This window comes from Hesperophylax consimilis, chromosome 14 (genome assembly GCF_061612785.1).
Source record: "Hesperophylax consimilis isolate HC1 chromosome 14, BYU_Hcon_1.0, whole genome shotgun sequence".
Lineage (NCBI taxonomy): Eukaryota > Metazoa > Arthropoda > Insecta > Trichoptera > Limnephilidae > Hesperophylax > Hesperophylax consimilis.
The window spans coordinates 5,327,423-5,340,607 of record NC_142849.1 but is presented as its reverse complement, the minus strand read 5'-3'; the positions used below and the strand labels follow the sequence as shown (position 1 = coordinate 5,340,607).

The 13,185-nt window shown below is 33.4% G+C and overlaps 1 protein-coding gene across 1 annotated transcript in view; it reads left to right on the top strand.

The window, feature by feature from the left end:
* Ubx (Ultrabithorax) overlaps positions 1 to 13,185 on the top strand; it is a 325,440-nt gene that overhangs the window by 261,312 nt on the left and 50,943 nt on the right. Inside the window, exon 2 of the mRNA XM_089639461.1 lies at positions 4,683 to 5,815. Coding sequence (XP_089495587.1) covers positions 4,683 to 4,978 — 296 coding nt within the window. The 3' untranslated portion in view covers positions 4,979 to 5,815. The remainder of the gene's footprint in view (positions 1 to 4,682; positions 5,816 to 13,185) is intronic.

The following is a 13,185-nucleotide window of genomic DNA, read 5'->3' as shown; positions in this document are numbered from 1 at the left end:
AATGAGAGGGTCGTGAAAATATGTATTTCTGGTGATGTTTCCGCTTTTGAATAATGACTTCAATAATAATTTATGGAATAGCTCAATTTTAATTTAATTCAAAATTTGTGACGACTTTCAGAGACAAAGAATTAGGTACATTTTGTTTTTCATGAAAGGCATCATAATTCTCGCGTCATGTGCAAAAGATGTACTTACCCACAAACTATGACTTTTTTTACTGACGTGATGATCCGACACGTACTTTTATTGTGAAACGGTAATATCAATGTTTTTTATATTTACAATAAAGATTATAATTTGAATGTTATGCATTATTATATGCCTACACACTAACAGTTTGTCAATTAGATATCATGTTCCTATAAGAGTAGTGAACTTTTATAATCTGTTCATAAAATTCTGTTCAAATCCAAATGCCTTAGAACATCACCTCATTCAAAATTACTTGCATCCGTTTTCTTTGCAAAAATTTTCACAAGCGATATCAGATTACTACCATCATAATTATGTATTTTTTTAAAAATTATAATAAAAGTAATATCCTATTGATGTATCTACGAAGTAAAAATTAGATTTGAGGGGGCTGTGAATCTACGTGACTAGGATCTTGCCTATAAATAAGAGCACGTATATCAGGTTTGGCGAACGCAGCAGCCTTTAGTTAAGTCCAGCCAGTGCTTTATTGATCGCTTATGCAAGTCTCTTATATTCTGTTTACAACCAAGACAAAATAATACACTTCGAATGAACAAGCCGCTTCAATAGAAAGGTTGGCCAGTATTCAAATCGTGGATTTTTTTCTTTATTGAAACTTCTAAAGCACTTAAAAATATGGTAGGTATATAAATTCATTGCTTTTGATTGAATATATAATTTGTCTACATTGTTTTCTTCATTCAGTTATAAGAAGGTAGATAATGATAAATATCACAGAGAGAAGTTGTGAATTCATAATTCTGATATGTGCATAAACTCAATGGATGCATAAATTAAAACACTAATTATAGTAAAATGATTAGTTTAGATTGATAATCAATCTTTGTTCAAAGTCGAGTTAAATTACTTTTAACTAAAAACCGCTATTCAGTAGGCACACAAGTTCTTTGAAAGTAAAAAAATTGATCTGGTTTAAAAGATTTTTTTAACGTTAATTACGATTTCACGTCTTATTTTTCGCTGTTATTAATCGATACATAAAATACCATCACGCTAAATACGAACGCATGTATGTAAATAGGTAGTAATTGCCGTAATAAATATTAAGAAAATCAATAGCATAAAATAATATGAACACGAAACATTGAGGCAACTTCGTATATTTCCTTGCCCACAGCAATTAAAACTACAAGGCTTAATTCCGAAATATACAGCCTTAAACTGTACGTAGAATATACAACCTATTAACTTACTTATGTACTCGTAGGTAGGTACCTATGTCTGGAATGATGCCTTGGGTTCGACGCTTTAGTATGCTCTCGTGCAAAATCTTATCAAACGTTCTCAAAATGTGGCTTGAAAATGATGAAGCACCATCTTAAATAATATTTCTAAGGCTAAGAATGATTAAAAGCGATCATTATATTGTTAGTGTTTGCTGCTAATTGGTTTTCTGTCTTTGTTTTATTGAAGTTCATCTAGATAGCATAATATAAACTTAACATATTGCTATTATAAATTATTACTAGATTATTATTGCGTTTACTCATGGAGTTAAAAACAGGTGTTTTAATATTAAGGTAACAGTAAAGTTATAAAAATACTATAGTCACTGAACATATTTTTTTTATTGTGAATACCGTACAAGAGTTCAAACTACACCAAACCGTATGAAGCCAGGAAATCCTCAATTGGTGAATGTTATGAAGCTGAAGGTTGTGAGAAGGGAAGGCTATGGGGAAGAGGAAGGTGGAAAAGTTTCTGGATATGAAGATCTAACAAACACGGCTAAAGCTATTATAAGTAACGTTTCAATACTGAATGGTGGTCTTACACCAGGGCGATACTGAGAATATCTTCCACTCTGAAACTTGCATCAAATATAACTTATATTACCTTTAATTATTTAATCGTGAAATAACAAATTTTAATCAAATAAAATTTACTTGGTACGCCGGGATTTGAACTCGTGACCTCCGGATTCCCAGTTGAGAGCCTTACCCCTCGACCATGGAGTAAATACAGTCATAAAACAGTCTTATACGATCTTGAGGGAATAACCCAATTTAATTGAGAAATATTACATATTTTCAAATTTAGTCATTTGTCCTTTGCACATTTTGAAATCTGTGCTGTGCAAAGCCTCCAGTATAAATCCATCCCTATACAAACACCGTCGGCTTTAAATAAGTTATACATCACGACATTCTGGTTTGTTATGAACGGCCCTTAGTAAATCGATTGCAATTGTATTTATTTCTCTTCTGCCTCGTCGTTATTTAAACGGTGACCCTACCGCTGTCCGTTAACGATCGTTAGCTTTTGCATTAACGACGTTGATTACAGTAAGTGTTTCACATTCTGGTTGATTGGGTAATTTTCGAGAAATTAACGCCTGCAGGCTTTTGCGCGGATTTGCATGGCGCATCTTGAACTAATAATTAAGCCCCCAGGTTGATAATGTACTACCAGGGGAGGTATTTTTCCACAGGGATGTGTCCTCTGGAACCTTTATTGGTTGATTAAATCTAAACGGCTACGAGGCAGTCAATGTTCACAAGATCGTTACACAGTAAATATGATGCATGCACCCTGTATTTCATATCAAATTGCAGTAGTTAGACATTAAAGATATAAAGGTGTCTCCTTTATAGTATGATATCAATTCAATTCAATTCAATTTCCTCATTTACTCAAACAAGTTAGTGTGATAAAGTGGTAAATTGTAATTACTTAACTTACGACTATACAGGTAAATAGATTAACAGAAGATCAGTAATTTTAGCGTGATAACGTGAGTACCTATCTTCTTTTGAATATAACGTACCTGCATGGTATATAAGAGTTAAATAATTGCGTTAATTTAGAGAATAACGAATGATAAACGGAAATAATAAATTAATAATTCGTTTAATTAGTTACTACCTAGCAAAATAATTGCTAGTTCAAATATCGTGGATTGGGCGAAACCAGCCGACCGACATATCATATTTATCATTTAAATATAAATTAAAGCATATTATCTGCATAATCCAAAATGAGTAAGAGCTTTAGATTTATAATGTAATAAATATTTACTAAAATCTAAAGCTCCATCGTGATAAAAGCAAATAAAGGAACGTCTCATGAAATTCCATAATAAGAGATAGACTTGTCATTTATTTTAACATGACAGAACTAAGCAGGTTTCGATACACGCAATAAAAACGAGTCCAATTAACATGATAATAAATTATAAATATAAAATATAGACGCAGAAATAAATTTCAATTTGTGAAGCCAAGATTTTAAGCGGGATAAACGTTGATGAAAACAAAACGATCATCCTACGAAACACTTGAACAGACGAGTTCAAAGTTTAATAATTTAACGAATTTATGAAAGAATTTATATGCCAATATATAGTACCTACGAAAACGCTGTAAGAAATGTATTTCTAGAAACATATTATTCGAAAATTGAAAGACCTTTTTATCAAAATACCTACACGTACTTAAGGACTATATAAGAATTGTAAATGTTTCCGTTACAATGCAAAGATCATATCTTAATGTTCCATTTCGTTCTAGAATTGTTATAGGTAATATGTTTGTGAGTCGCCTTTCTTGATTCATTTTATCTCAGTGAAATATACCCGACATTAACTGGGGACATTAAGTAGGCATTTCTTACAAGTTTTATACCATCACAGCCTTGCGAATTTCTTATTTGTTGGGTCTTCTGATTTGTTCGACAACGTAGTTTCTAGAATGATCAATAAAACTCATTTAAATCATTGATTTGCTAACAAGAAGTTTGGTAATAAAACCTATGTAGTCGAACGATACATGGCCGAAACTTCTAGTTCTTCGATGAATAAAGTAATATTGACTTGTGAATAATAAATTATTATATAAGGTTGAAAGGATTCTGTGCAAAAAAAAAGTCTTATTAGCTCCAGAAAAATAAGTTCTACGGATATCCTTCCTAGTATAAAAGTGACAAAGAATACCATGAATATTATTGATTATATCGTCTCTGTCCCAAAATGTTTCGTTTATTACCTATCTATTTTTTACGTAAATTTTTTCCACATAGACATCAAAGCTCTTATATTTCCAACTGGAATATTCCTTCCTTTTAATTAAACTTCCCCCACTCATACCCCCTCGTCAATTCTTTTGCCGATTTGGGTTCGTCCCTCCACCCAATCTCTAACTCCACTTGTAATGTTCAACTTTAGGAGAGAACATTGTTCCCGAAATATGTAGTTTTTGTATCTAATAAAGTGATGCAAACAAAATAAATTTAACTTTAATTCATTTGTCTTCTACCTCTTGTGCCAAATCTCATCGAAAATTGGCTATTATCAGGGCAATCTTCAATCTGCATTCCATACCACTCTATAAAGTGCATACCTACTACTAGCTTTGTAAGTTTGGAAGCCATGACGTGCGACATTTTCTAGATTATCAATTCATCGTGTCAATGAATATATCTATAGATACGTTTGACTAATATGAGTGTTTGTTTTGTTTTCCCAGGAGCCAACGGCCTCAGGCGGCGAGGCAGACAGACCTACACCCGCTACCAGACCCTGGAGTTGGAGAAGGAATTCCACACCAACCACTACCTGACGCGCAGGCGCAGGATAGAGATGGCGCACGCCCTCTGTCTCACGGAGAGGCAGATCAAGATCTGGTTCCAGAACCGGAGGATGAAGCTGAAGAAAGAGATTCAGGCCATCAAGGAGCTGAACGAGCAGGAGAAGCAAGCGCAAGCGCAAAAGGCTGCGGCAGCGGCAGCGGCGGTAGCTGCTCAAGCCGTTCAAGACCATTAGATCCATCTAGGACATCATTAGTGTTTACCTTAACAATCGAAGTTCTTACATTCTCAGTGTGATCGTGTTCATGAATAGACCACAATGCGCAATGGTCCTAGTGGAGACACACGAGGCCATTTGTTTTTAGTTACGTTTTTGTTATCATCTTTGTTAATTCATCGAGTACGAAATATTATTTTTTTGTTTTAGTACATTTGTTTAATTATTTCATCGACTTATGTTTCGAATAAATTAATCGTACGCAATCACGAGTGAGCATTTTATTTTATTGTAGTTATTTTTAATGTTTTTTTTTGTTTTCTATTTAAATTTTAAATTAATTTACTAACGAGTGCAATGAGGCCAGAGCGAGACTCTGCGCCTCCAAAACATGACTGCTGAAGATGTTTAGTTTAATTTCCAAACGCATTTCAAAATAAAGTGAATAATATAATCCGATGTGAGAATGAATCGAATAATAAAATGTATAGTTTTGTACAAAATAACACTTACCAAAGAGACTTGGTCTCGTAACCTAAAAAATATAACTTTAAGTTAGTAGGTTATCGATGTAACATATTGATGAGCATCAAACAGTTGTCGCTTCTTTAGTTCTAATAATCCTGTTCTATTTAAATTAAAATTAGTCCGTGTTACTTGTGATGGTTCACACGCCATGTTATTAGGTGTACATGTTTCCTTTGGTTACTCCTTCGCAAGAGTTGGATTGTTTGATTCGAATATGGATATGGTTCCCCGGAGAGAAGAACAAACCCGAGGACCGTAGATGGATTACCTCCAGCCTGTCCTACTCTCTTCAGTTCCAGCAATTCCGGGGCCACACTTTCCTAAAAGGTAAGAACAACCGCTCTTATTATTGTAACCATGTTTATGTTTTGTCTTGTCTTCTCACGATGTAACCTACATATTCAGTTACATACGGAGAAAAATGAGTATTGCTTGTTTGTTAATAATCTCTTCAAATTATTGGATATCCGGTTAAATACGGGATTGCAGACCGTTTTCTGATAAAATTTTAGTCAATTCCTAATTTACTGGAACACGTGTTTATTGGAAAATATTAGAATTTTTATGAGAACGTGTTCCGACAGCGTTATAAAACATTCTGATTTTACTAAAAGTTTACCAGTAAACCCATCAATTCATTTGTTAAGGGCCTGCAATCTGATAGGTGATAAGTTAGCAATACCCATTTTTCTTCGTGCATTATAATAGTTATTATAAACGGAGTAATCTCGATGGGATATTTGCACAAACGGCAGTTACAAAAGTGCGAAAGATATAAACTATATTTTTCCGATTCTCATCATAATAAAAATTAGTAATATTTCCATTCATTATCATTGATTTCAAAAAATCTAAAACAGCACAATCTGAAACGGTTCCAACTTGCTACAATATCATTATGACGTAGATAACGCATTTGGCTGGAAGACGAAGACAAAGAAGACGGTTGTCGTCAATGTTGGCGAGCGTGACGTGAACAACGTTTTATATTTATGAGCTAAAACTATTTTTTGTGGTAAAACAAAAATGGCATATTTTAAATCGTTATTGATTTGTTAGTTAACATAAAAATAACTCACGAATTACAACAAATCGTAATTATTTAGAGAGAAAAAAAATAGTAAAATACCCTATTGGAGAAGTACTTATTTGCCTTTTAAAAGTTTATCCATAAGAATATTATATTAGGTATTGGGTAAATAGATAAACTTATTTAAAAGGTTTTTAAATCAATAATAAAAATTAACTTTGTCAATCGTCTTCTATAAGGAACCCGTGGTTATTATACGCACTGTGTAAGTGTGTTCAGGATGAAAGATGATCAGTTTCAAGAAGTCGATAGATGTTGTGTTGTGGAGTTCTTAATTTGGTTTTAAGATCTTTTGTCGGCGCTGCTTTGGTACAGCCCGAGTACTTGTACCCATACTTGGCAAAAGGTCCTCAAACATTTATTTATATATTTTATTTTAAAGATATCAAAAAATACATTTATGTTTAGGTAGTTGGTCAGCTACTTTTAAAGTTGTTAGGTAAATATATATCCTTTCTCGTAATCTAAGTAACTGTATTCGTTTTATTCTGCGATCGTGGTGAGACAGATAGATTGGTAGATTCTTCCTGTACCACCCTGGTAAAAGACCACCATTCAAATTCGAAACTTTGATTTAAATGACTTTAGCCGTGTTTGGTGACCAGATCTGAATAGTCAAGTAATTTCCATCTTCCTTTTCCCCGTCTCCTTCCCCTTCCTACTGCATTCAGCTTGAAAACATACCCCGATTGAAGATACCATAGTCTCACTGACGGTAGGGAGCAGTAGGGACTCTTGTGCAGTGCTCACATAAAGAAACAACAAATAATGGTATGTTTTAGTAAAGAGGAAAATAAAACCTTCTTTTACCACAATGCCCATATACAGGGGAAAATATTCACCTTTATTGTAGAAGCATCACCGCAAGAAGCAAAAATGTATAAATTTATCGTCCCATCTCTTCAATAATTCATCATTTTTAAAACAAGTGCTCGTTGCATCTTTCATCAAAAACAAAAATGATGGTGCAAGGTTTTAACCCGCGAGCGGTCAAAAGGGAACAAAAAGTCAACCTGCCCTAATTTTGTGCGCGGGTTAATATTATATAGCGGGGTATATAATACGTGTTTGATTATGTGTTGTGTTATGCAGTCTCCTTGGACGCTCAGTCCCGAGGCGGTATGGGTTGGGTATATAGGAGAGTATTATATGCAGCGGGTTATTTATCATGTAGAGAGAACCGGTCTGCCGAAATGAGTTCGCAACAGCTGCCGGAGCTTTCGGAGCTTTCGGCGCAATCTGCTCACAAGGCAGAGCGAGGGCTGGGCCGGGCTGGCCGGGCTAGTCGAGCTGCTTGATGACCAGAGATTCCCGTTTAATGACTTTTAGCGTTCATTAAAATGCCGGGACGATTAATTGGCACATCCGCATAATGGGGAGATTTCACGATGGAAATTGGAAATGTTTTCGTTTGATTTCAACCCACGAAAAATCTAGCAATCTATGTGAGGGCAAACGTTTTCACTTTTGCACGTATTCCCGGTTATACCTCTTGTCATCAGCTACCGGGAAGGTCAATCAACCAAAAAACAATCCAGGTATTGAGTTCGCCGATCGCGCTTTCGGGGTATTTATATCGACCATATGATATGAAAAATGGTATTTCAACGATTTAAATAATTGTAATTTGAACAACCTCTTCCTCAGATCTGAAAAAACAATGATGAATTCTACCAATAATGATGCCTTTAACGATAAACTTTATTTTATTTTAATTTCTTATTCAGTTCAACCACAAATAATTTGCTTGCATAAAAAGAAGCGCGCTTGAGATATATTGTTGGCTTGTGGTTTACCTGTGTATAAGTAGGTACAAATAGGTATGGAAGGATTTATATTTACTCTACATCTATTTTACACTGACCAACTAAGTATCAATATTATAAATACATGGAATATAACCATTCATATATTGTAATGTTTTGTATTTTGGTACTAGGTATATTTGAGTGGGGAATTTAAAAAGCGAACACCGTTTTAATTACTAAATCGTTTTGCATATTGTGTCGAGGAATTCAAAACTGTATACCATCGGCACAAGTATAAATATTGGACCACACGTATTTTATTCGGCTGGTATATTCATCCAGCATTCCCTAGTAGGTAGTAGGTACCTAATGGCATATTAATCTTATCAGTGATTAATGTCTTTATTTCACTGGCATCGTCTTATGTATTTATCAGCTTTTTTCCGTACGTATTTTGTTGTTGGTTCGAATCAAACGCCATTTTAAAATGTAAAGTACCAAAATATTTTGTTAAATTTTGTACGTAGGCATTTAGGTAGTACCTATGCATAAAGCGATCAATGCCAAATAAAATAGATAATGGGATTAATATACGTAGTAGTCAAATAAAAAATGTTGTTTGAATAATGTTATTATATACGGAATGTTACGGCATTACAAAAAGAATTGCGGAAACTGTTTTTTCGGTGTTACAAAACTATTCACTCGTGTTTTGTAACCAGAAAAAAAAATAATTTTAGAATAATAAAACATTGATGGAAAAGTAAAAATCCGTTATGACTATGATTATATAGATATTTTCGCACTATTTCTTATCATTTTGTACTCCATCGTCTCTCCATTTTCCTTTGAAAGATCTAACTCTATCTGAACAACTCAATTTGGCTTAGCATTTTCCAGTTTTCAACATCGATTTGAATATGAAAAGGCTTATTCACACGGCTTTGGGGTGTCGCATACATCTTTGTGGTTTCATACACCGCGCTCAAGTATTCGCATTAATTTAACCCTCAACTTACTTGATGCGTCTTTAATGAATTTTAGCCTTCAGAGCTTTTGGGATTTAAAAAAAATTATTTATATATTTCTCGAAAAATGATCTGCATTCATTTATTATTCATACTCTTGACATGGCCTGACTCAAGTATCTGATTCACTTGATCGTGCCATGTCTTCTTCGGGCATCCCCGGTTTTTGCTACCATTCAAATTTGCGTAATATATTCTCCTTACCTTCGCTCATTCGCTATACATGCCCAAACCATCTAATCGTTCCTTTCTTGACCTTACTCATTACGCTTACCTACATCAGCCTTGCACTCTTTGCGGATTTCCTCATTTCTCACACAATCATACATGGTTTTACCACATATACGCTTCAGGGATCTTATTTCTACAGCATTCAGTCTACTTTTACGATGAAAAGTGATTTAGGTAGGGGAGACCTGTACAAAACCGTATACCGGGGTAAAACCGTATTTCTCTTTAAAAGCTTTATTTCTTTAAATATTCCCGCCACGCATTCCGCCCATGTTAAGCCCCCAAATCAACGCAAGTCAGCAGAAACTTGTCAAAACAAGCCTGCCCGCTGGCGAGATAATACGATTATTTAGTTTTTCTGTGATCTGATCTAATTTTACGGATATTGAAATAATTAATGGTGAAGTATATATCATTTGCAGGTGAGTAACATATCACATACTATTATTATGTATATTTTAAATTTGATAAAGTAAAACATTTGGGTGATTTTCTTGACAAGTTTAACATTTGTGAAAGAATGTGTGAATAGAAGTTTCTCGGGCACAACCGTACGGGGTAAAACCGGCCAGTAGGTATACGATTTTGACCCGGAGTATTTTTGAAGCATTTTTTTATGTGTTTACAGACTTTATCATCATGCCTCGTAATTACCAAAGAAAAACTACAAGCCAAGACTAGAATACGGAAAAAATTAGGAAAGCCATTAAGAGTGTCGTCCCAGGAACTATGGGTTACCTAAAAGCATCAGAAATCTACGGAGTGCCGAAATCACTCGTTGATCACGTTTTTACCATGGAACGTCGCCTATTTGGGATAACTTACAAAGATCTTCGAAGCTTAGCATTCGAGTTGGCGGAATCCAACAAAATAGTGAATAATTTTAACAAAACTGAGAAACTGTATATGGTATACGGTTTTACCCACCCCCCGGGGCAAAACCGGAAAAATTAGAGGTTTTGTTTTTTTTTTTTAAATACATTTACGAATAAGATTTTCGTAAATTTTTCTATTATGTTTTGTTCCTTATTAAATTTATTAATAAAAATAATTACTATCAACCTTATTTTATTTTTAATTACTGAACTACAGAGCTTCTGCCTTAGCTATACGGTTTTGGACAGGTCTCCCCTACTAATCAATTTTGTGTGGCACTTAACCGATCAAATTTTGGTTTTACCCCCATTAATGATGGCCTTCATAAGTTGTTCCAGTAAACATTTTAGACATTGACTTGTCATTAATTCGACGTTTGGGGGGTTAAAGACACGTCTGCATAATTCAACCAGTCATGAGAATGGAATGGGATGATACGCGGAAGAAGGCAGAACTCTGAACTTGGTATTAAGCTTTATCACTGCTTCAAATCGGAGCCAACGTGTCCCGTCCCAGCAGAGACAACCGCTTTATTTGTTATTAATAACCTAATAATATTTAATCATTGTAAATAATATTAACAAACTATAGATGAAAATAGAATAAGAAACAAAAAAATAAGAAAAGTTATGTATTTAACTGAGGCTTGAACTGAGATCCTCTAATCTTACAAGGACTAACGCTGTACCTATATTGATATACCTACTGATACCTAATTAAATTCGGTAATTTTGATTGTTTGAATTACTTACAAAATATTCAATTATTTTTTCCAGAATATAAATTTGCAATCAATTTTTAATATTTAATATTGTCCCTTTTTCTGTTGATTGTTTAGCTATTTTCATTGAGAACTGTTAGTATTATTTAAAATGGTTGAATATTACAATGAGTTATAAGTTCATAATACTAAAATAATCCGATCAAACCAATATATGTTATATGTAATAAAATAATAATAACAATGAAAATCACAGCAAAGAAGTACGGAGTTTATAACCGATAAAACAAAAAGATTTCCAATAATAAATCATACCTACTACATAATCAGTTCGAAACGATTCAAAATCTGTTTTTTTTTCAAACATTACATTTTATAAAAAATTACATTCAAATTATGTGGGTATGTAGGTGGGTACCTATTTCTGGGGCAGTTTTTTTTTAAATATAGGTAATATGAAGTGAATAAAAATCGTTGTTCTATGCAACGTCTCCCCTATCTTAGTAAAAAATGTTTTGATTTATTTAAAAAAGTAGACTATTTTTTAATTTTTTGTGCGCTCAATACATCACTTTAGAAGTTAAGCGTCATTTTATACTACAGATTACTACCTCGCTAAAATCATTTTAAGATTTCCTTTTCGAAAATATTAGGTAGATACATGTCTACGCCTAGTAGAAATTCTACACCGGCGATAAAACTAATTATATTACAGTAGCTGACGTTAACCCAAATTTTCTCTTCGTTATATTTATATAATATCATTTTATCATAGGTATATATATATATAAAACTTCTGGAAAAATTCTCTAAATGATAGTTAAAGTTCTATCAAAATCCGTTGCGTAGTTTTAAAAAGATAGACGCGGATAACGACTTTATTTTATACTATTTAGAGATACGCTAATGTTTCGGCATAATATACAAATGCAATAATTAATGTATATTTACATTGTGCCAATGTTAAAAAAATCATTAGTTGACCATTTGTCCCAATTACACGACAGTAATTTACTCAATCTTAGTGCCCACACCAAAAATTCTTCCCAAAAAAATAAGTTGCAAACATTGAAGTTATGATTTTGTAATTTGAGTCTCTCGAGTTCACTAACCGCACATTCAGCAAAACTCGATGCTCTCTGTACGAAGATAATTAGTCTGAGCTTTCGGACGTAGTTAGATATGGTTTCTTTGTAGTACCTAGTTTCAGTTACAGCCTTGTTTTGCTTATGTATACAAATTCGTGAGTAGGCATCTGTGAGCAAAATTTATAGACGCGCCGGTCGCGCGGGTGACTGTATCAGATATGAATGGTTTATCGTTAATCATGCACGGCTTATAAAGACGTTAAGGCAGCCAGCCTCCAGAAATGATACACAGGATGAATTAAGTTTTAAATAAATAAAGTAAAGAATACATATTATTTTTTAATTACTTTGAGAGTTAAGATTAGTATTAATCAGTAGATTCCATATTACAAGTGATAAAACATAATAATTATAAACCGATTCCTCCTGGTCGGTAAAATCATTTAGAGTTTTTGGAATAATAGTTTTTTTTACTTTGCTGAGTTTCATACGGAAGGTGTCTCATATGATATCAAATGGCAATGCAAATGTAAAGCGAACATTTATGTTTTTTGCACCTACGCATTTTTACTAGTGCCTAATAAGTATACCTATGAGTACATGCAAAGAACTGAAACAACCTATCAATTAAAACTATAAATTAATTTCACTGCTTTCTGTATTATTATGTAGAATTTCTTATCATTAATTGAGTGGGTACTAAATTCAGTGTGCATAAATCCACAAATCCATATTTTCTTTGTTGTGTCATCACATGCTCATACGCCAACCATTGCGGGTGTTTTTTTTTCTTTTTTTTTTTTAACAAAAATTATTAACTTATAGGTATAGAAAAAAACTTTTACGGAAACCTAATAAAAAAAAATTTATTCCATTTTTTCCAGTCATTCTTCTTTTCCTAGATCCTATTGTTAT